The sequence below is a fragment of the Myxine glutinosa genome, chromosome 12, assembly GCF_964187855.1.
Source record: "Myxine glutinosa chromosome 12, kmMyxGlut1.1, whole genome shotgun sequence".
Classification (NCBI taxonomy): Eukaryota; Metazoa; Chordata; class Myxini; order Myxiniformes; family Myxinidae; genus Myxine; species Myxine glutinosa.
The window spans coordinates 21,783,740-21,807,421 of NC_136272.1; the positions used below are offsets into that span (position 1 = coordinate 21,783,740).

At 45.9% G+C, this 23,682-nt stretch overlaps 1 protein-coding gene across 7 annotated transcripts in view; it reads left to right on the top strand.

Moving 5' to 3' along the window:
- Window positions 1–22,303, top strand: part of LOC137438132 (uncharacterized) — a 65,023-nt gene extending 42,720 nt beyond the window's left edge. For 3 of the 7 annotated variants that reach the window (XM_068133099.2, XM_068133101.2, XM_068133103.2), the window contains exons 8-14: window positions 9,792–9,979; window positions 10,154–10,212; window positions 11,824–11,914; window positions 13,351–13,399; window positions 18,492–20,255; window positions 20,374–20,464; window positions 21,947–22,303. In XM_068133099.2, the coding sequence (XP_067989200.2) occupies window positions 9,792–9,979; window positions 10,154–10,212; window positions 11,824–11,914; window positions 13,351–13,399; window positions 18,492–20,255; window positions 20,374–20,464; window positions 21,947–22,020 (2,316 nt within the window). In that variant the 3' untranslated portion in view covers window positions 22,021–22,303. The remainder of the gene's footprint in view (window positions 1–9,791; window positions 9,980–10,153; window positions 10,213–11,823; window positions 11,915–13,350; window positions 13,400–18,491; window positions 20,256–20,373; window positions 20,465–21,946) is intronic. The other 4 variants (XM_068133100.2, XM_078766551.1, XM_068133102.2 and 1 more) reach the window with 3 other exon arrangements.
- The last annotated feature ends 1,379 nt before the right edge of the window (window positions 22,304–23,682 follow it).

Below are 23,682 nucleotides of genomic sequence, written 5' to 3' on the forward strand. Positions count from 1 at the left end.
CACAAAACAAATAACATCGGGAGCGGTAGACAAGATGGGGAGAGAGGGGGAAGGACACAAACACAACATTTGAGAGCAGGGACCGAGAGACATGGAGACATCGAGAGAACTGTGGGAGGGAGAGGGCTTTGGGGGGGAGGCATGGGAAGGGGGGGGGGTGGGAGAGGTATAAAACATATGGACACTGCCAAGACTTCCAGGAAAGAAGTTGGAATTTCAAACAAGGTGGATCTGGGGTGAATTAGTGGGGGTAGAAAAGATCAAGGTTTTGGATGGGGGAAGATAAGAGATGGTGGTGAACAGCTGTTTTGAAGACCTGGAGGGAGGAGTGTGATTGAAGTGAGTGTGGGAGTTTGTTCCAGAGGCGGGAGAAAAGAGGAATGAAAGAGTGAAGGTGAGCAGAGAGCTGAGATTTCGGCAGTTTAACCATCAGAGGGTGGCTGGCAGATCTTGTGCGACCTGTAGGAATATTTGGGGGACAGAGCACAGAGAGAGCTGGGGGAGCAAGGCCGGAGAGGAGTCGGTAGAAGACAGAAAGACCACCTACCTGCCTGCCGTGAGTGAGTGAAAGGCCCTCAGAGATAGCTTCATCGCGGGAGATTCCAATGATTCTGAAAGCTTTGGATTCAACAGCGTGAAGCCGAGCCAGGTGTGAGGCAGGAGCACCAGCCCATAGGGGAGAACAGTATTCCATTGAGCTGCGGATGAAAGCCTTGTATGTGGTGAGGAGCTCAGGTGTGCCTAGGAAGGACTTCGCATGACGGAGGATGCCCAGTCGGCGACTGGCTTTGGAGGCCAGCTTGGAAATGTGGTTTTCCCAAGAAAGATCATGGCAGATGGTGAGACCCAAAAGCTTGAGCGACAGAACTTCTTGGAGAGGATTGTTGAGAAAGTAGATGGGAGGGTTGTCCAGTCGATCTTTTCGGAGAGACATAGTAAGAGTGTGAGATTTGTCAGGATTGAAAGATATGTTCCACATGTTTGACCAGTCTGTGATTTTGTCCAGGTCTTCAGAGAGTGAGGAGGCTGCAGACTGCCGATCTGAGGGAAGAGGAATGGAGCGGCAGAGAGTGGAGTCATCAGCAAAGAGATAGAGAGGATTTTCCAGAGAGTCGGAGAGATCATTGATAAAGACCAGAAAAAGCACAGGGCCCAGCACACTGCCTTGGGGAACTCCAGCCTGAACGGGAAGGGGAGATGAGAGAAATCCATTCAGGGCCACATGTTGACTACGACCAGAGAGGAAGTCCGCAAGCCATGCATGGAGATTTCCATGGATACCATAGGAGGAGAGTTTGGTGAGCAGAGCTGGGTGCCAGACCGTATCGAAGGCACGTGATATGTCAAGGGAGACAGCTCTGATTTCCGGTTTGGCATTGAGGACCTCCATCCATTGTTGAGACAGCAGAAGCAGCATGTCCAGAGTAGAGTGACCTGGTCTGAAACCAAATTGATGATCAGAGATCAAGCCATTGGAGAAGAGGAAAGATTTCATATCCGAAGCAATGATGGATTCCATGACTTTGCTGATAATTGGGAGCAGGCTGATTGGTCTGTAGTTGCAAGGATCTGTTTTTGCACCTTTTTTGTGTAAAGCGGTAATGTTTGCTGATTTCCAGGATGCTGGCAGATGACCTTGAGCAAAGGATAGGGTGAAAAGAACAGAGAGAGGGTGAGATAGAGCGGCAGAGCAGGATTTTAGGACCCGTGGGCTGATGCCATCTGGTCCAGTTGCAGAATCAGAGTCGAGGTTTGACAAAAACTCCTCCACCTTGTCAGGAGAGAAGGTCACAGAGTCCAGGAGCAGTTTGGTTCGACTGGGAAAGGTGGGAACAGAGAGAGATGGGTTTGGGACTAACGATTTTGAGGCAAACACTGAGTTGAGGCATTCGGCTTTGTCACGTGCGATGTCAACTGTGTGGCCATTTGAGGTAAGGGAGGGGATGGAGGGGGAACAAACACCAGAAACGGATTTGACCAGACGCCACCAGGATTTGGAGGAAGGAGACAGGTTTGAGAGTTCATTCTTGAGTGAGGAGAGATGGTGCTTCATGGCACTCCTGAGGGTAGACACACACTTGTTCCGAGCTTGGTGGAAGGAACTGAGATTTCCTTCAGTTGGATTAGCCTTCCAAGAGGCAAAGGCAAGTTGTTTCAGGGCAACTGCCTCACCACAAGATTCAGTGTACCATGGACGGGAGGAAGGGTAAGACAACTGAAGGCGAGATGGGATAAATCTGTGCATGAGAGAGATCAGTTTGCTTTGGAAGAATTCCCAGGAAGAATTGATGTCAGAGGCAGTGGAGATGGGAGACCAATCCAGACGATTGATGGCTGCTTGAAGACCGTCCCAGTCGGCCTGAGTGAAATGCCAGACTCGTCGACGCTGAGGAGGCTCTCTGAGAATGGCCAGAGAGATGTCCACTTTGACAAGCACATGATCAGAAGAACCGATTGGAGCAGAAGAAGAGCAGCAGACATTAGCAGGGAAGTTAGTCATAACCAAGTCTAGAAGAGAAGATACTCCATTGGCTGAGATCCGGGTCAGGAAATTGACAGATTGTGTCAATCCCATTGAGTCACAGAAGTCCTTTGCTGAGGTGCCATGACTGGTGAGAGAGGAACCCACACCCAACCAGGTGGCATGATGACAATTGAAGTCACCACATATGAGGAAGAGAGAGTTGGGATGAGTGGATAGAAGTTGGTCCATGTTGTCAGACAGTGAAATGTAGATGGAGTCATCACTGTTTGGGGGACGGTACAGAACACATATGAACAAAAGGTGGGAGCGGAGAGGAAGCCGTAGCCAGAGGTACTCCTGGGGGTGAGGAGGAGAGAGGGCAGTGCAAGGAGAGTGAGGAAGAGAGTTTTTGATAAAGATAGCCACCCCACCACCAGGCCGAGGCTCAGGTCTATCATACCGGAGGAGGGAGTAACCAGGAAGAGATATTAAGGAATCAGAGACATCTTGAAGGAGGAAAGTCTCTGTTAAGCAGATCAAGTCTGGATTGTCAGAAGCAACCTGTATGGAGAGATCAGTCAGGTTTGAGCGAAGGCCCCGGATGTTTGAGGTCCATACCGTTAATGAAGAGAGAGGGGGAGCATCGGGTACAGGACAGGGGAGGGGAGGAGTAGGGTAAGATGAAGGATGAGAGGGGGAGGTAGGGAGAGCAGTTGTTAGTGTGTCAGCGATTGCAGAAGAGTTCCAAGAAAGGGAAGGATGAGGAGGATGAAAGGTTTGAAGGTGAAGGGATGAGGCACAGAGAGGGGTTGTTTGAGGGGGGGCAGAGGAAAGAAGAAGGTTGGGGGGGGTGGAGGTATGAGATAGAAGGGAGATGAAGTGGGGAGGAGGCAGCTTTGAGGAGGAGGAGGGAGAATTGGAGAGGAATGGTATGGGGGGAGATTTGAATGGGAGGGGTTGGGGGGGAGTTTTGAAGGGGAGGAGTGAGGGGGGAGTTTAGGAGGGGAAGGGCAAGGGGGGAGTTCAGGAGTGGAAGGGCAAGGGGGGAGTTCAGGAGTGGAGGGGTAGGGGGGGAGTTTAGGAGTGTAGGTGCAAGGGGAGGGATTTGGATGGGAGGGGCAAGAGGGGAGTTTAGAAAGTGGATGATTAATGAAAGACGAACATTGAAAACAAATTGGGTTTGTTGTGATTTTCAAGTTAGCAATCCAGTTCAGAATGATGGAGGAGGGATGGAATGAATGTGAATTTAGACCATGTAGTGAGGGAGACGTATAAGATATTGAATTTCTTTTTTTTGAGGTGGAATGAGTTGGAGAGGAAATTGAGAAAAGCCTTTTAAATAGGAAGAAAAACAGCGTGTTGTAAAATACCACTGAGTAAAACACTGAAGGGGAAAGGTTATACATATTTAAATAATATTTAAACAGAACCGTGAACAATCTTATGTGCACAAAAATACCAACGGGGGGAGAGCCGAGAGGGACCACCACGAGTCACGTGAAGGGCAAACGGTCTTCATAGTTATTTCATTATTATGTGTTTCAGGTAAGGCTGTGTTTCCAATAGTTTGACTCTACGTTGCATTAATCAAATAAGATAGGCCCCTTTCATTTCCCCAATCGCCTCACCCACGTCTCCGCAAAGTAACAGTAAGGCGGCGTTCGCCGCCGTTGCATTGGGCTGTTTTTGTTGGCACCACGCCGCCATTGCCCATGTGCTCATCTCGGAGAAGAAGGGGGGAGGAGCCGCCAAATCATGGGCGTGGCACGTCGTCATGATCGGAGGTGGAGTTAACCAGCCAACCAGCACCGCGGTGAGCGACCCGGTAGGCGTGCCCTCACAGCCCGCGGCTTGATACGGCCGACACCAATACAAGCGCGATGCGAAGCCTTTTTACCAGTTGGAGTTGGAAGAGAGTTGGAACCAAGAAGGCAGAGAGAGAGACGAAGCTGCGCGGAGCTCTGACACGCTGCTTCAAACAGCCCCTGCCGTGTGAAACCGAATACGTGGAGCCGCCGGCTGCTCGCTTCCAGCCCGGAGCGTGGAGCTGGAGCGGACCTCCTTGCTGTACCCTGCCGAACCTTCCAGCCCTGTTGTCCCACGTGGACCACCTCCTCCTCCAGTGATTCCTGCCTGCTATTCCCTTGTTGTGTAAGTCCGTTGTCTGTCCTGTGTGTTGTCTGGGGTTCAATAATTAAGACTGTTTAAGGCTGCCCTGGGTATCTTCTTCTTCTTCTTCACTGTATATTACTTTCGTGGCTCTTCCTTTGGTTTGTTGTAAATAATTAATAAATGTCTGTTATTTCTTACCCTTTTGGTTTCATTCTTCCCCGACCGCTTTAGTCTTTTCCTGATTGAATACCTGTGGCACGATTTGGCCAACGCTCGGAATCGGGTTTAGTCGCTTGATAACGGCTCGAACCGCGGATTGCTAAACTGCTCGGCAAATACCATCTTGTCCGTGGTTCGAGCGGTACTGGTCTCCCTGTTCTGCGGAGGGATTGGTGAAGGTATTCGGGACAACACCTTGACCAATAACCCTGATCAATCCCACCCCGCAGAAGAGCGTAACAAGTACCAGGACCGGTCGGACGGCCAGCTTAACAGGACAAGGGGATTAACCCCCCCCCTTGCTAACAGGAGTGCCGTCCCCCGGATCCGTAACAATATATATCTATATATAGATATACACACAAACACACACACACAACATTTTCAGTGGGTGGACCAGCTGGGACCGGATGACGCTGAGGCATCGCACAACACCACGGGGCCTGAACGTTGTACTTTGATCCATCGACCAGTTATTACAAAGAGGAATAAGATGTATTTTTGGTTGAGTTTAGCAGAGTGAGAGTGCGTGCCACCTGCAGGTTATTTTGCCCGTGAATTAACACAGCACGCAGTGCGGGGGTAGCACAGGTGACTGAACTGCATATGTAATACCTTGTGATTCACTACACCTTGTCACGTCACTCACTCGGCACTGCCGCATCGTATAAAGATGTGTCTGAACATCATGGGGCAGCACCGCAGGTCTCGCAAGATACCACCCGTCATTTAGCTGATGGGAATACCAGGAGAGGGAGAGGGCGGGAGGAGAGGGAGAGTTTGGGAGCGAGGAGAGGGAGAGGAGGGAGGGAGAGGGAGAGGGTGGGAGCGAGGCGAGGGAGAGGGTGGGTGCGAGGCGAGGGAGAGGGTGGGAGCGAGTCGAGGGAGAGGGTGGGAGCGAGGAGAGGGAGAGGGTGGGAGTGAGGAGAGGGAGAGGGTGGGAGCGAGGAGAGGGAGAGGGTGGGAGCGAGGGGAGGGAGAGGGTCGGAGCGAGGGGAGGGAGAGGGTGGGAGCGAGGAGAGGGAGAGGGTGGGAGCGAGGAGAGGGAGAGGGTGGGAGCGAGGAGAGGGAGAGGGTGGGAGCGAGGAGAGGGAGAGGGTGGGAGCGAGGAGAGGGAGAGGGTGGGAGCGAGGAGAGGGAGAGGGTGGGAGCGAGGAGAGGGAGAGGGTGGGAGCGAGGAGAGGGAGAGGGTGGGAGCGAGGAGAGGGAGAGGGTGGGAGCGAGGAGAGGGAGAGGGTGGGAGCGAGGAGAGGGAGAGGGTGGGAGAGGGAGAGGGTGGGAGCGAGGAGAGGGCGGGAGCGAGCAGAGGGAGAGGGCGGGAGCGTGGAGAGGGCGGGAGCGTGGAGAGGGCGGGAGCGTGGAGAGGGAGAGGGCGGGAGCGTGGAGAGAGAGAGGGCGGGAGCGTGGAGAGAGAGAGGGCGGGAGCGTGGAGAGAGAGAGGGCGGGAGCGTGGAGAGAGAGAGGGCGGGAGCGTGGAGAGAGAGAGAGGGCGGGAGCGTGGAGAGAGAGGGCGGGAGCGTGGAGAGGGAGAGGGTGGGAGCGAGGGGAGGGAGAGGGTCGGAGCGAGGGGAGGGAGAGGGTGGGAGCGAGGAGAGGGAGAGGGTGGGAGCGAGGAGAGGGAGAGGGTGGGAGCGAGGAGAGGGAGAGGGTGGGAGCGAGGAGAGGGAGAGGGTGGGAGCAAGGAGAGGGAGAGGGTGGGAGCGAGGAGAGGGAGAGGGTGGGAGCGAGGGGAGGGAGAGGGTCGGAGCGAGGGGAGGGAGAGGGTGGGAGCGAGGAGAGGGAGAGGGTGGGAGCGAGGAGAGGGAGAGGGTGGGAGCGAGGAGAGGGAGAGGGTGGGAGCGAGGAGAGGGAGAGGGTGGGAGCGAGGAGAGGGAGAGGGTGGGAGCGAGGAGAGGGAGAGGGTGGGAGCGAGGAGAGGGAGAGGGTGGGAGCGAGGAGAGGGAGAGGGTGGGAGCGAGGAGAGGGAGAGGGTGGGAGAGGGAGAGGGTGGGAGCGAGGAGAGGGCGGGAGCGAGCAGAGGGAGAGGGCGGGAGCGTGGAGAGGGCGGGAGCGTGGAGAGGGAGAGGGCGGGAGCGTGGAGAGAGAGAGGGCGGGAGCGTGGAGAGAGAGAGGGCGGGAGCGTGGAGAGAGAGAGGGCGGGAGCGTGGAGAGAGAGAGGGCGGGAGCGTGGAGAGAGAGAGGGCGGGAGCGTGGAGAGAGAGAGGGCGGGAGCGTGGAGAGAGAGAGAGGGCGGGAGCGTGGAGAGAGAGAGAGGGCGGGAGCGTGGAGAGAGAGAGAGGGCGGGAGCGTGGAGAGAGAGGGCGGGAGCGTGGAGAGAGAGAGGGCGGGAGCGTGGAGAGAGAGAGGGCGGGAGCGTGGAGAGAGAGCGGGAGCGTGGAGAAAGAGGGCGAGAGAGAGAGAGAGAGAGAGAGAGAGAGAGAGAGAGAGAGAGAGAGAGAGAGAGAGAGAGAGAGAGACAGACAGACAGACAGACAGACAGACAGAGACAGAGACAGACAGGGGGGGAGAGTGGAGAGGGCGGGAGCGTGGAGAAGGCAGGAGCATGGAGATGGCGGGAGCGTGGAGAGGGCGGGAGTGAGGAGAGGGAGAGGGTGGGAGCGAGGAGAGGGCGGAGGATAATAGTGTCACCACAATCACAGAGTTTGAGGTTGTATTACTTGTAACCTCCTGATCATAACTCGTTAGTAAATGACAGTCTCAGTATTCTGTTGTATTTTGTGCCACTGTCAGAAAAAGAAAGTGCTTCAGCCACGTTTGGTTAAAAGAATATTAGCCGTCCCCTCTAATTTGCCATGTGTCATGTTGATATCTGGCTATTTCCACAATAAATGGTCATTTTGACGGACCCTACTTTGAAGTGTATTCTTGACTGGATATGTTGGTCGAAGAATGTGAGCTAAATTATGTTCGAGAGCACATGTAATAAAGTAATAATGGAAATAAAATCATCGCCGAGTAGTGCCTCGTTTCATTTGTGTGGGAGTGCATTGTATGAAAGAGTGTGAAACAGAAAGCACTTTTTGTGTACTGTTGTATTGTACATCATGTTCATGTCTCTCAGGTTGGCCCTGTTTGAAATCTGGGTGATAATTATTTTAGTTATTGTTGAACACTACAGTCAGTTCTTTCAATTCAGTTAGAGTTCAATCTATTTCTGTTTCATAGTTTTTTTTGGAGAGACCGCAAAACTTCATTACCCACGTAACGCATGTCTGTCAAAATATTGCGTGAGTAAGACAGCAGAGTTGTAAAATAGTCGGAAGATGTACACCTTTTATGCTTGCAACAAAATATGCAGGGGTGCTTATACCTTCGGTTCACAAATGTCAAATAAGGCCTACTTTGTAAATACTAATGAATAAAATGTTACTAATTCGTAAGTGTGTTGTCCGTCAAATTGTTACGTGGGTAATATCATGTCATTCCCAAATCGGTAAGCATGGTGAGCACCGCTGCACAATCCATTGAAACACGGTTTCTTAGCAGACCTCGCTTACCCACTACCAGCATCACAAAACAATCGCTAGTTCCATGGGAATCTCGGCACTACGATCTGTCCAATGTGTTACATGGGTAATGAAGTTTTGCGGTCTCTCCAAAAAAAACTATGAAACAGAAATAGATTGAACTCTAACTGAATTGAAAGAACTGACCGTAGTGTTCAACAATAACTAAAATAATTATCACCCAGATTTCAAACAGGGCCAACCTGAGAGACATGAACATGATGTACAATACAACAGTGCACAAAAAGTGCTTTCTGTATCACACTCTTTCATGCAATACACTCCCACACAAATGAAACGAGGCACTACTCGGCGATGATTTTATTTCCATTATAACTTTATTACATGTGCTCTCAAACAGAATTTAGCTCACATTATTTGACCAACATATCCAGTCAAGAATACACTTCAAAGTAGGGTCCGTCAAAATGACCATTTATTGTGGAAATAGCTATCTGCCACCCGAGGGACAAATTCATCGATATGGCTGAAACAACCCACGGTCTAGATGTTTATCATCGCCATGTAATGAATCTGGGGTGTGTTCAGTTACCAAGTTTCTTGTAGAGCGCTCGCCAAATGGCTAAAGCACTCAAGCAAGCACTCAATTCAAAACCGTTGATAAGGAACGGCTGGCTTGGCAAGCTCTAGCAAGCTGCTTGGTAAATGAACACACCCCTGGACATCTTGACTGCGTGCAGTATAAAGTACATTCAAAACATTGACAAAAGGATCGTTTTTGTTTTTTTTATTAAAAGCTTAAATATTAATCGTGATTATTTTAGTTGTAATGAAAACGTACCTTGTCCAGTTTCCAAACATGGTTTTAGTTACTCGTAGGTGATGTTGAGTATATGAAATTGTACGTGTACATTTTGAAAGTGTACATGGATATAACTTATTTACAGTGCACGTGTGCATAATAACTTGTAAAATAATAAGAAAAAGTATCTCTTGGGGATTTTGCTGGCCTCGCTACTAATTAAGTATGCAGGCATTTCACTTCCAAGCCGTTTTTCGTTTTACTTTACATAATTTGTGAATTGCATGTCCATGCACATGTGAAATACAGTTTGAAGAGTCAGGCAAAAACCTAAAGTTTTTTTTTTTGAAATTCTTATTTTTAAAGACTTCACAACACTTCTTTCCTCTGCATTATGAGAATGTGCCTTCGTTGGGCGGTGTATATTAGACTGCTGGCACGATTGCCCAGAACAAAACATGCACTGCCTTGTTTCCTCTGCATGAGTGGCAATCAAAATGTACATTTGTTTCCTCAACACCTTACCTTAACTCAACTGGACTATGTCCAGCTGAGTTTTTGTCACAAAGGATTTTCCTATCACGCGAACCCGGGTTACACTCCCCCTAAAATAGATTAATTAATTACGTAAAATGATTAACAATCACGGGGCAACCCGGGTTACCGCGTGGTGGATCAAATGAGGAATAAAACGCTTGCGATGATGTGACATGCAGTTGTTTTTTAGGATGGCTGGGCACGTGATGGCATGTCCAGTGAGATGCACATGCAGTTGTCCATGACGGGACATGAGCGTGTTGAATATGCCCGCTGGAAGCATGAGCGCGAAGTTATCGACTGCGAGCGCCTGAGCCGGCATCGCAATGCAGCGGGCGAGTGGCGCCGTGAGTGGGACGCTAATAAATCGGAGAACATGTAAGCTTAGCTTGAGCATTGTTTTGTCTTCTCCCGTTTGCTGACACGTCCTTGTTGAACTTGCATGCAGATTTGAGGGAAAATTAATGCATCATTGTTTTTCTTCTTCTTTTTTTCATTTATTTATCGTGCTTTCTCTCCCGTGTCCCTTCCATCTCCTTCTCTGAGGGGCAGGTTTAAAGAAAATGCAGGTGGAGCTGAAACTGATAATGGAGATGGAAATGTTTACCAAGGTAAGTGTAAACTTGGCAATAATTGACAGCCCTCCTTGTGTTATTTCCTTGCTTTTTTTCAGAACCGGTATTTGTGGGATCACACAGGTGAGTAAGGACCAAGTGAGGCCTTTGCTTCAAGAATAATCTCCGTTTTGCTTTCTCAGGAAACCGAAAGCGGCTCTTTGGCGTAAGGTTTCGTCTTGCAGGTTTGGGCTAGCATGGTACTTTGCAGTTTTAACACGTTATTTTCTCACGGTGTGTGCTCCATGAGTAGATCCAATCGTGCTCTCCAACTACAGTGCTTCCATCATCCCAAATTATAATTGTGTATTCTTACAAGTTTTCAAACTTATTGTAACTCGGGCATGACCCGTTACAAAGTCGTGCCCACACCGGGGCTCTACCCCCAAGATAGCCGAATGCCGATTGAGAGTGGTAGGCGGGGCTTTGTTCCAGCCCAAAATTAACAGCAGTTACTAAGACTGCAGAACAAATATGACATGTTCACCTCAGTTGAAAGCTATTTGATGATAAAACAGTGAATTCAAGTACATATACAAACAATTTGCAAAATTGAGAGTTTCGCCTCGTGAGGGTTTCCTTTTGTATCCATCTTGTCCATCCAATGTGTCCTCTCCTGTCCCTCATTCCTCCCCACACATATTGTTTGTCTTAGTCTGTCTCTGTCTTGTCTTGTCTCTGCCTTCAACTCCAGTTGGTGTCCTCCCCCCATCCCCCTTTTCAACTGTTACTTTTGTCCTGTTGTGTCCTGATCCCATTCAGTGTATTAATACTAGCTCTTCCACGAGTCTCGATTATGTATACAAAACAAAACGCAGGATTACTCCCTTCCCTCTCCCCATTTCACTTGTATCTGTTTACAGCCATAGGGTAATGGGGAGCGGCAGGGAAAGGTACCAGCACAAGGAAGAAAAAAGAGGGGAAAAAACTATTGGGGGGTGGTGGAATGATGCAGCCCCTGGTCTGTGCACCATTGTGGGGGTCCACTCCGCTACAGGGCTCTAGGTGCAGTTATCACTGCGGCAATCTTCCTCCTGGAGGCCGAGTCGTAACCGAGGCCGAGCAGAGCATATGGCAAATAAGTCCTACTGAACCGATGGTACATCCACTCAACTCTCCGCAAGCTTCAACTCTTAAAGGCTTGAGCCAGGCATGTCTCACCTGGCCTAGCGTCTTTCCGTGGAGGTTTCGGTCCATCTATCGGGCTCTCAGTGACTTTAAACCATCGGGCATAATGAAATGATAACGAGCACAATCTGGAGTTGAAGAGAAAGTCAAACCTGATCCAGGGCATGTGTGGCTAAATCTACTCATTACGACATAAAATTTTCTCCACAATTGCTACAGAAAAGACATGCAGATATGGCAGTATGTACATGAATCACAAATACAAAACAGGTGTTCCCATTCCCTTCCATGCATGTTTAAATATTGTAACCATTTCAGTCAGAATTTTTGTTTGTTCATGTGCATGATGCCTTGTCATTAATTTTTTTTGGAGCATCTGCATGTTGTTCATTCACTTCATTTTGGGTTTTCTTTACATTTGACAACTGCCTCTTCTTGATGTTGCTTGATTTACACCCCACTTGTCGTCATGTCTAACAGATAATCCTCGTTCCCCCCGTCCTCACAACCTCGCGGCCTTCATGACTCGCCCACAGTTCCAAAATCCTGCAGGGCGTAATCGTGACTACAGGTGGCTTTCTTTTATTTTCCTGGGCATCGTGATGTATCTCCAGTGCCCTCCATAAATATTGAAATGGTGAAGTCACCATTTGGTGAAGAAATGGTGAAGTTGTTATTATTGCTCTCTACTCAATAAATCTGGATTTTGGATCAAAAGATGAATATGAGGCAAGAGTACAGAAGGTTAGATTTTATTTCTTGGTATTTCTATGTATATATGTTTTACCAATGCAGAACAATAGCACTTTTCATGTTCAGTTCCTGATTTCAGGTAAGCATATATATATATACAAATCGGAACACGAACCTGCAGTTTAGTAGTACTTTGGCTCTTTAATTTGGCAAATTGTACAGAACTTTGTGCCAAGCGTGCATATGTGCACAGAGTATTGTGGGCATTGTTCTAGTCTGTCTACCTGCCTGGTAGTTCGTGCTCCGATTTGTTTTCTACATTCTTGGATGTCTACCATGTTTCTTTCAACATTTTGTTACCTTGGAGACATGCTGAATGGAGAAGGTGGATCAGACTCGGCAACGGTTGCTCGAGTGAGGTGTGCACGGAAGAAGTTTCGGGAACTGAGTGGCGTGCTGACGAGGAGGGGAGTGTCATTGAAGCTGAAGGGAAAGGTGTATGCTGCATGTGTGAGAAGTGTTATGATTTATGGGAGTGAGACATGGGTAATGAACGTAGAGCAGCAACGAAGGCTGGAAAGGGTGGAAATGCGAATGGTTCGGTGGATGTGTGGAGTATCGTTGAGAGAGAGGAAGACAAATGATGAATTGCGAAAGATGATGGGAATAGAGCCTGTGATGGATGCTGTGAAGAGAAACAGGTTGAGATGGTTTGGTCATGTGTTGAGGAAGGATGAAAGTGACTGGTTGAAAAGAGTGATGGGAATGAATGTAGAAGGAAGTAGAGGACGGGGAAGACCGAGAAAGACTTGGCTAAAGATGGTCAAAGAAGAAATGCGGGCAAGGGGGTTAACAAGGGGAGATGCAGAAAATAGGGCAAAATGGAGAACATTGTCATGGGGACCGCAAGGCTAACCCCCGCTCTTGCAGGGAAAATGGCCTTAAAATGCCTGTTGTTGTTGTTGTTGTTGTTGTTGTTGTTGTTGTTGTTGTTGTTGTATTCTTGGAGCTAAATGTTTTTTTGTTTTTTTTTGTTTTTTTTTGCTTTTTCTTCCAATTCGTGGTCAATGGCTCCAGGACCATCCCTTATTTCAAACTATGTATGGTATATATATTTACTCTTCTGAAACTTATTTGCTGCTCTCATCATCCACCATTATTTTACACTGATAGCTGTACATCGGCATCCAAAATCGACCCCCCTCTCTTTACCCCATACACCTTGGGTTTTTACGAGTAGGTTTGTGATGCACACCCAGAATCTTTACTGACTATATGAATGTCTGTCTGTTGTTTCAACCTCCTGCGTGGAAGCATGCACGATGAGAGATGGCGAGATGACACACCAGCACCATCTTCAAAGGTTCGTAGCATCCACGCAGTGTGTAAGGCACTATAAATAGCATGGAAACGTTTATAGGTTTGAGTACGGGGAAGAGGATTGATACCAAGATAAAGTCACAGCTTTCATTTATTAGTCCCCTACCGGTGTACACCGGAGGGGACTATAGGTTTGCTGTCAGTCTGTCAGTCTGTCCGTCTGTCAGTCCGTCACGCAAAGAACAGTTTTCCGGACTTTTTTCCTAAACTCTTAAAGCTAATGATTTCAAACTTGGTACATGGTTTCCTCATGATAAGTTACAGATCATGTTCGAACTTCACGACGTTTCGATCATTTTTGACAAAGTTATGGCACTTTGAACTTTGGTAATTTTCCCAACAGTTTTCCAGATGACAGACTGCCGGTAGGGGACATGTATTGCAGCGCAATACTCAGAATGCTTGTTAGTCCCCTACCAGTGTACACCGGAGGGGACTATAGGTTTGCACGCCGTCCCTCCGTCTGTCAGTCCGTCAGTCCGTCACGCAAAGAACAGTTTTCCGGACTTTTTTCCTAAACTCTTAAAGCTAATGATTTCAAACTTTGCACATGGTTTCCTCATGATAAGTTACAGGTCAAGTTCGAACTTCACGACGTTTCGATCATTTTTAACAAAGTTATGGCACTTTGAACTTTGGTAATTCTGATAATTCTGATGATCCTTAACTCGGTGCCATTTTAAGTTTCAATTTCCTTTAAAAACCAATTTCTCTGCAATAATAGGACCGATTGAGATAAAGTTTTCACCATATGATGGACTCGGTCTGTAGAATATTTTAATGGTAATTATGACGTCACAGGTCACGTGGTTCGGTCGCCATATTGTTTTTCGTGAAAACACGAAAACCCCTTTTTCTCTGCAACGGCTGAACAGATCGAGGCCAAACTTTGCAGGCAGAATCGCATACCCATGACGAACAAAAAAGTCAGTGAGCATGACGTCATGCATCACATGGTTTCTGAGTTATGACGTTTTTAAGCATGAACTTTTAAAACCGAGCTTCTCCCTCATTTTTGATCCAATCAAGGGGAAACTTCACAGATCTGTTCAGCACTAGAATGTCCTTTTGGAATTTGCGATAGGGCACGTGGTTTGGCAGATATCGTTAATTAAACGAAAAATTTTTTTTTTAATGGATATCTCTTGTTTATTCTCGAGTTCTCCTCAAGCCGCACTGCGCGTCCTCAGCCTCGTCTCACGAACGTCAACAGCGCGACACAGCGCGCACTCTCCGGAGGGGCGGAGCCAAGCCGAGCAACATATATATACACATCGATGATTGATCGTGAACCGGAAAATATAATACATTAATGATGGTTTCAGTTATGACGTTTTTAAGCATGAACCTTTAAAACCGAGCTCCTCCCTCATTTTTGATCCAATCGAGGGGAAACTTCACAAATCTGTTCAGCATGTCAGTCTACTAAAATGTCCTTTTGGAATTTGCGATAGGGCACGTGGTTTGGCAGATATCGTTAATTAAACGAAAATATTTTTTAAAAATGGATATCTCTTGAATCGCTAGGACCTCAGACCGTGAGTTGGTAATAATTTATATAATTCACACAGTGCAATACGTGCAGGCTGCTCCACAGAGCGACCTTGCGGGCTTATCAATGAGGCGAGGCGTGACACACATGTGTCTCAGCATACCTCAGATCAAGTTTGAAAACCAGCATCAACCGTGCATAAATTTGCATATTCGATCATTTTTGACAAAGTTATGGCACTTTGAACTTTGGTAGGCGACATGTATTGCAGCGCAATACTCAGAATGCTTGTTGTATTAGGAGGGACATTATGAGGTTGTCACGTAGGGCTGGAGGTATCAAGATGGTGCAGTGTTGGAAGGTGGCTGAGGATGTCCATTCACACATGAATAGCAGGGTCATAGAAATATTATTTGTATATGGAAACTATTGGTGGACATTTGGCCTATTATACGTGCCATATCCACCCTCCATTATTTCAAACAATTGCATGCAGTGCAACTTGCACAGCTCACCCAAAGTAAGAAATCTAACCAGTGAGATGGAAAGCAAATCGAAAAGTCAGCACGCTATTACCTACTTTTTTTAGCCGCGTCGCAGACGCTGCTCATAGAGTGCCCTCTGCTGTTGTTGTTGTTGTTCTTCTTCTTCTTCTTCTTCTTGTTGTTCTTCTTCTTCATGTTGTTCTTGCAGAGAAGACAAAACCTCAAAGCTCCACCCATTCTGGGAACCATAGCTCCACCCATTTTGGGAGAGGCTTCATATAAACAAATATCCACCATTTTATTAACTCGCATAGCTTTGAGGCCTGTTTTGTAGGCCCGTGGTGTCTTCCTCTCTCACACAGTTTTATTTCAAATCAAATTCGATATATCATTTCATTTTTCACAGTCGCTAACATAGTTTTAGACTCGGTTGAAAAAAAACGGGAAGAAAATCCGATGAAAGTTGCCCTTTATAGAACGAAATGAATTCTCAAAGGCCTGTAACTTCAAGTCCATTGAAATATATATTTTTTCAATCGCGGCATGCTCAGTCATACACCGCCCGAAATAACAGACGGGAAAATGCCGAGATATATTAAAAATTCGTCCATTTGATGACAATCGTCACGATGAAATATTTAATTTATACGTCGTCACAATAATGTGGAGAGAGGAGCATAGCTTCGTTCACGTGTCGCTACACACGAGAAATTGCCGAGATATATTTTTTACAATCACGGCATGGTCAGTCATACACCGCCTGAAATAACAGACGGGAAAATGCCGAGATATATTAAAAATTCGTCCATTTGATGACAATCGTCATGATGAAATATTTAATTTATACGTCGTCACAATAATGTGGAGAGAGGAGCATAGCTTCGTTCACGTGTCGCCACACACGGGAAATTGCCGAGATAGATATTTTTTTAAATCGCGGCATGGTCAGTCATACACCGCCTGAAATAACACACGGGAAAATGCCGATATATTAAAAATTCGTCGCCACACACAGGAAATTGCCGAGATATATTTTCACTTTGCACAAAAATAACATCAAGTAATCGAATCAATAGGAATGTCCTGTGCCTATAACATCAACGTTATAGGCACAGCTGCATCTAGGCATTGTGTAACATCGACGCGGCTTTTGTTTTAATTAAAACTTTTTGTACTTGTTTTTTATAAAGATACTTTAGGATCTTCAATCTGAAAAATATAGATCGAGATGTAACAAATGACTTTGCTTCCCAACCTTAGTGACTGTATTGTTGTGGAACTAAGTAATTTAGCCTTGAATGATAGAGAGACTCAAAAATTAATGTCCAAACTTGTTCAGAAGACAATCGACTGATTTTTAATGAAACGTGGAGGACTTTGCTTATGTTACAAGGAAGATATACATCAAAGGAATACAGAAAACCACTTGGCACGAATCGAAATCCAAAAAGAACACACACACACACACACACACACAAACACAACAATTCCGAAGCAAAATCCTAAAGCATTTGTGCAGCACAGCCTTTCTTATACTTGTGAAGAAAATGAAAATGGGGCTGGGCTGAGGGGAGCAGAGAGAGGAAGGGGGAACGAGATAAGAAAAGTTGCAAGAGATTCAAGCGTGATAAAGGCAATCTGGTTTTGTCCATTCCTTTCATCTTGGGAGAACATTCACATAACCCACAGTTGTGTTGGCTTGAAAGAAAGTGTGCAAATCATTTGATTCCCCAACACAGTTGCTAGGCAACCATCTCTTCTCCAGTGGGAGGACGACTGCTTAATCTCATACAAATGTTAACACTTTTAATGTAACTTCAGAACTGCACTATTTATTTATACAAACTTACTAATAAATAAAAGTGTTTTATTCTATGGTTTAAACCTTTTGGGTATACAGTTAAAGTTTTACGAACTCATAGACAGACCTTTTGGAAAACAAAGTATGCTTTGTAATTTTAATTATCGGCTCACCAGGCGTGGAGCACGTCATGCAACATGGATTTGGCCTTCACTTCTCCAAGATTTTCAAGAGTTACAAACGGCGGGAAGCTTTTCCGAGCAGGCAGGTTGCTCCAGCAACCATTTGCCTTTAGCCGAATTTATGACCTGTCAATGAAAAGCTCTGAGTAAATAGTTGCACTTAGTAAGTTCCATAGAACATAATTAAAGCTGATTAATATACGTATGTATTTATGAAGCTTAAGTAAGCAATTAAAACTTGTGTTTGCCACAACAGGTGGAGGCTCAAGGAAATCCACTTAACTTACACAAATTACGTACGCAATTAATTTCCTTCCACAACAATTTCCAGCCTGGTGTTGGCTTAGCGGTTCGGGTGCCGGTTTGGGATCCTAGGATCCTGGGTTCGAATCCCGGCTATCGCTGAATTAACGCCAGGGGGGTTGACTCAGCCTGTCATCCTTCCGAAGTCGGCAAATTGAGTACCATTTCACTGGTAATTCCCTGTTTGTTGTAAAAAGGCGACCAACAGGGTTGGCGGCAGGAAGGGCATCCGACCGTAAAACTGCTTCAAAAAGGGGACCAAGGTGCCCGAAAAAGGCCAACCCCTGCTCTGCAGGGAAAAATGGCCTCTAGAGGTGGTTCTTTTTGTTTCTTTCCACAACAGTATGCTCAATAAATGCATCTTCTCCTTGTTGCCATAACATCAAAGCAGTAGTTTTAAAATCTGACATTTTTGGGGATTGAACCCAGACAAGAAAGCAAGTGAGATATCCTGAAATATATATTTCACGAGTTATCTTGTTGTATTTTAAAAATAACAATGTCATGAGTATTGAAGGGGTTGGGAGGTTGAAGGGGATCTCGCAATGTTCAGTCCAATTTACATAAAATGTATGCAACTTGCTCAAACCCCATTTATGAAGCTGTCCCCTCCTCCCCTGCTCCCCCCTCCCAATCATTGCTTTCCCCTAAACATTTACATGTACAACAATTTTGTCCAACTCATTTTTTAAAACTCATAACCCCCTCCTCACCCACTTTCATATCCTGCATTGTAAACATGACTTCATGAAAGGTAATATTTGGATACGATATATTTGCTTAGATAAATAACGGTGTACCCATTCATCCAGCAGGATGTGCTGCAACCAGTACCTGCAGATCGGCCGGTTCAGAATCGAGGTCGAGGCCGGGACGACATACCAGAAGGTTCAGATGATGGTGCTATTACTTCTTCAGTTGCCTCTAATGATGAAGCAAATACCTCAGTACCTGTCTCGGCCATGAAGCCTCCCCGAGGCCGGAGCACCAAAGCCATGCGACCGAAAGAGCAAAGAACACTACGAGGTCAACCAGCGCTACACCTGGATCTGCCTGAGCGTGATCCTGTTATCGAGGGTTGTGAGCGAAGTCAACTCGATACAGGTGTGAAGCCTTCCACACCTCCATCTTCCATCTCACCAGGCAATGGCTATCAGTCTTTAGGGGATTGGGCCGATTTGGTGGAGTCTGCTTCCCCACAGAACCATGACTTTTCAACTCTAGGATCAGATGGACCAACTTTTATTCACAGCACTCTGCCGTCCCACTCGGCAGATTATTTTGCTGCCCCTCTGCCACTGGAAACCTTCATGCCAGGAGAAGAACGCGATGTAGAAGGCGCTGCAGAAACAGTATGTGACAACCCTGTCGAAGGAGAAACTCCGACAAATGTGCAAAGCTTGAGGGCAGAAGAACACCACGAGGCAACACCTGATGGGTGTAGTCCTGGGGAACGCAACACCTTTGTACTGGAAGGTGAATGTACCCCGAATGGTATGTCCACTCCCATCCCAGTCGAGAGTTCTTGTTTAGATGTTCCACAGCCTGAGGTGTTGGCTCATGCTAACATGGAGGAAACCATGGAGGGGGATCATAACATCTCACCATGTCTACAAGAAGAAGGGGATCATAACATCTCATCATGTCTACAAGAAGAAGGGGATCATAACATCTCACTATGTCTACAAGAAGAAGGGGATCATAACATCTCACAAAGTCTACATGAAGAGGGGGATAAAAACATTTCACCAGGTCTACATGAAGAGGAGGATCATAACATCTCACCATGTCTACATGAAGAGGGGGATCATAACATCTCACCATGTCCACAAGAAGAGGGGGATAATAACATCTCACCATGTCCACAAGAAGAGGGGGATCATAACATCTCACAAAGTCTACATGAAGAGGAGGATCAAAACAACTCGCCATGTCTACAAGAAGAGGTGGATAATAACATCTCACCATGTCTACAAGAAGAGGGGGATCATAACATCTCACAAAGTCTACATGAAGAGGGGGATCATAACATCTCACCATGTCTACATGAAGAGGGGGATCATAACATCTCACAAAGTCCACATGAAGAGGGGGATCATAACATCTCACAAAATGTACATGAAGAGGGGGATCAAAACATTTCACCCGGTCTACATGAAGAGGGGGATCATAACAACTCACCAAGTCTACATGAAGTGTCCTCCCACCTGTCGTCTTTACTACCGCAACAAGAATATGGCGTCTCACCAAGTGATGATGCTTCGAAAGATGCTGAACCACCACTAATGGCTCGCTGTGCCAATGTGGATGGAGAAAATGATACTGTGTCCAAGGAAACAGACATTATAGTATGTGAAAAGAAAGCTTGTATCACGGAGGGCAATGAGGCAGAGCACATACCAGATGAAGAAGATTGCTCAACAGGGACGAGTCTTGCTGATTCGGAGGAAGTCTGTTGTTCGAATGAAATTCCTTCTCCAGGAAATGCTGAAAATGTGAATGCAGAGGTGATTGAACCGGCAGAAGGATTGGGTGTTGGTGGTGATATTACGGTGCAGAAAAACTCAGCTTTGAAGGTAATCTGTTTTAATGCTCTAAACTATCATTGAAACTGCTCAGTTATTTTGATGGATATCTAACTCATTCAAACAAGTATTTTACAAACTTGTAATGGAGCTTTTGTTTTTAAAATAGAAAAATGAAGCTTCACCCAGTTTGGAGGTCTCAATACCCCCTGTTGATGAGGGGGAGAGCAAAACCAATGTTATACAAGAAGGTGACCTTGGTGAGTCTTCTTCTTTAATGGCCACAATTATTCCCACATTCTTGTGAGGTTGGCCAGGGGAGGTTTTTGGCCAAAGTCTTTCAAGAACTGGCTGGCCAGGCCTGACATTCGACCACAGAGTTGGGCCAGGAATTTGTAATTTGTTCCGCCGATAGCTCATCTACTCTTCACAAAGGACCTTCACCGTGATATATCTTTAACGTCCACCAACTAATACCCACAGACATATCTCCCTGTTTAACGTCCATCTGAGAGACGGCACACACTGATGGAATCACACACCCTGTGAAACACCATGATGACAGTTTACAGCTGGGTCGGGGTTCGAACCCAGGCTAGACAGCTTAGAGCGAGTGTGCGTACCTCTCGGTCCTTTGAGTCTTCTGTATATGCTTATATATGCAGTAGATTTTTGTAATAACAGATGTGTTCCATCAACTGGTCGTTGTAGCAGAAAATTAATATAATTAATTGCACCTGCCCCCAAGTAGCCTGGTGTTGGCTTAGCGGTTAGGGTGCCGGCTTGGGATCCTAGGATCCTGAGTTTGAATCCTGGTCGATCGCTGAATTAACGCCAGGGGGGTTGACTCAGCCTGTCATCCTTCCGAGGTCGGCAAATTGAGTACCAGCTTGCTGGGATGAATGATCACGGTGTGTACCCCGATTTAGAATAGGTACACCGTATCCCTGCGCATCGTAAGAGCGTGACCAAGGGTTGGCGTCAGGAAGGGCATCCGGCCATAAAAACATTGCCTCAAAACAGGGAGCCATGATTGTCATGGGGCCCGCAAGGCTACCCCCCGCTATAGCGGGGAAAATGGCCTTAAAACGATCATTCATTCATTCATTCACCTGCCCCCAAGTGCCAAAATAATTCAAGTGCGTAAAACATACTGTCCTGCATTGCCAAAAAATTGAAGATTATTCTACCTTGTATGGGTCGACTTAAAATTCCTGTTTGCTCAAAGTAGTATTAAACAAACTGGCTCTGATATAAAAGATATGATATAATAGCAATATTAAACAAACTTGATTACTCTGCCGTGGCTCAATGGCTTTTGGTGATCTTTAAAAAATAAATTCTTCATTTTTCTTTTCATCATTTCAAGTTGGACGAGTTATAAGGACAAATATAACATTTTGCGGTCAAAAAAACCGCAACCGTGTCCGAAGGAAGCGGTTCAGTTTGGCATTTTAAATATGAAATAGGCAAAGCCGAGACAAATTAAACCCATTACAATTACCCTTTAGGACCCATCAGAATTGCCCTTCAGAACCCATTAGAATTACCCATTAGAATTTACCAGGGTGGGTTAGAAAGGTTCTTCTTCATTATTGACGGACGGACATAGCCAAATATTGAAGCGGCTTCACCACTTAAAGAGTAATCAATTTTCTTGTTGTGCTTGCAAAATATTGTGGTTTTTATGATTGCTTATTAATGTCCCATTCTATTTTTTTTTTCCCACCTGTTTTTGTCAGAGTTGAACACGGATCAAGTGACTGAACGAAGAGAGGATGTGTCCATCGACGTGCAGGATAAAGTGGCAGAGTGAAAATGGTATTGCGAAGCGTTCATCACATCAAAAAGAACTCTGCAATGAAATGTAACCTCTGATTATATCGAGATGAAATCGTCACCAAATTGCTGTCAGTCAATGCAACTTTGAATTGTTACTGACATGTAACATACAAGCTTTAAATACCTGTGCTCTAATTTTGTCTTTTAAGACGTTTGTCTCATTATAAATCTCACTTCCTTACCTTGATATCATTGCAGAGGGTCACTTGTGCTGTCCCCTACTTGCAATGAGCCATTAAAAAAAAACTAGAATGGTACACAGTGGAGAGCATACCTTTGTCAGGTGAACAGTTTACGTTTTGTATCCCACTGATGAGTAGTATCTGGATCCAGACCCCACCCACAATCTAATCGGCTTGTTCTTGTCACCTAACCAATTTATGCACCTAGTGTCAGAACTCTTCCATAACTTTTTGAGACATCCTGCTTTATATCGTTTTTGGCCCTATCTCTCAATGGTGAAGAATCACTTAAATTCTTCTAACTAGATCCAGATCTTCACCAAAATTGAATGATTCTTCCTTGTCAGACACCCAACCGGTCCACCAAGTTTTGTTCAAATCCGTCCACAACTTTTTGAGATATCCTGCTATGTATCGTTTTTGGCCCTATCTCCCAATGGTGAAGAATCACTTAAAAAATTCTACTAGCCGGATCCGGATCCAGATATTCACCAAAATCGAATCATTTCGTCCTTGTCACATACGCTACCTCTCTGCTAAATTTTGTTTGAATCCGTCCACAACTTTTTGAGATATCTTGTTCACAGACAGGACAGACAGGGGTGAAAACATAACCTCCATCCACCTTTGGTGGCCGAGGTAACAAGTTGACTTTAAATAACAAGCTGACAAACATAATACACAAGCTGAGAAAACAAGCTGATGATTATTAGGGTACCACATGCCTTTCAGGCTTTCATACCCTATTATTTTTGTTAAGATTATTATTATTATTCTGCCGGGATTTTGTGGGTTTATTCCCTTTAAAAGTAATTTTCTCTGCAACCATTGGTCTGATTGACACGAAATTTTCATCTTTGGGGCACCGACTCGTGTATATATATATATTTTAAAATAATTATGACATAGTAGGTCACGTCATACAGGCGCCATCTTGGAAAAATAACAACCTTTGCACCTCTATATCTCCAAAACCGCTCCATGGAAAAAATTTAAACTTGGCACATTGTCAAGAACGCACCATGGGGAATATAACGTATGTTAATGATGATGTCATAGGTGCCTTCATTATGACGTCATAATTCAACAAGTACAACGCTTAATCCAATCAGTATGAAAAATTTTGACGGTGATCTAGGGATAAATTGGCTGAGAAAAAAAATAAATTGATGACATCATAGGTCACGTGGTTCAGCCGCCATATTGGATTGATAATGCAAACCTTAAAAAATCTTCTTCTCCAGAACGGCATACTAGATCAATGTGAAACTCCACACACATGATCAACTAGCCTTAGGGAATATATTTACAAACTATTCTGATAGGTCACATGGTCTGGCAGCCATATTGGATTTTATGCAAAAAATTAAAAATCCTTTCTCTGAAAGCACTGAATGGATCGATGCAAAATATTAACCATATGTTTTGACTACACATGGGGATATATTGTTGGT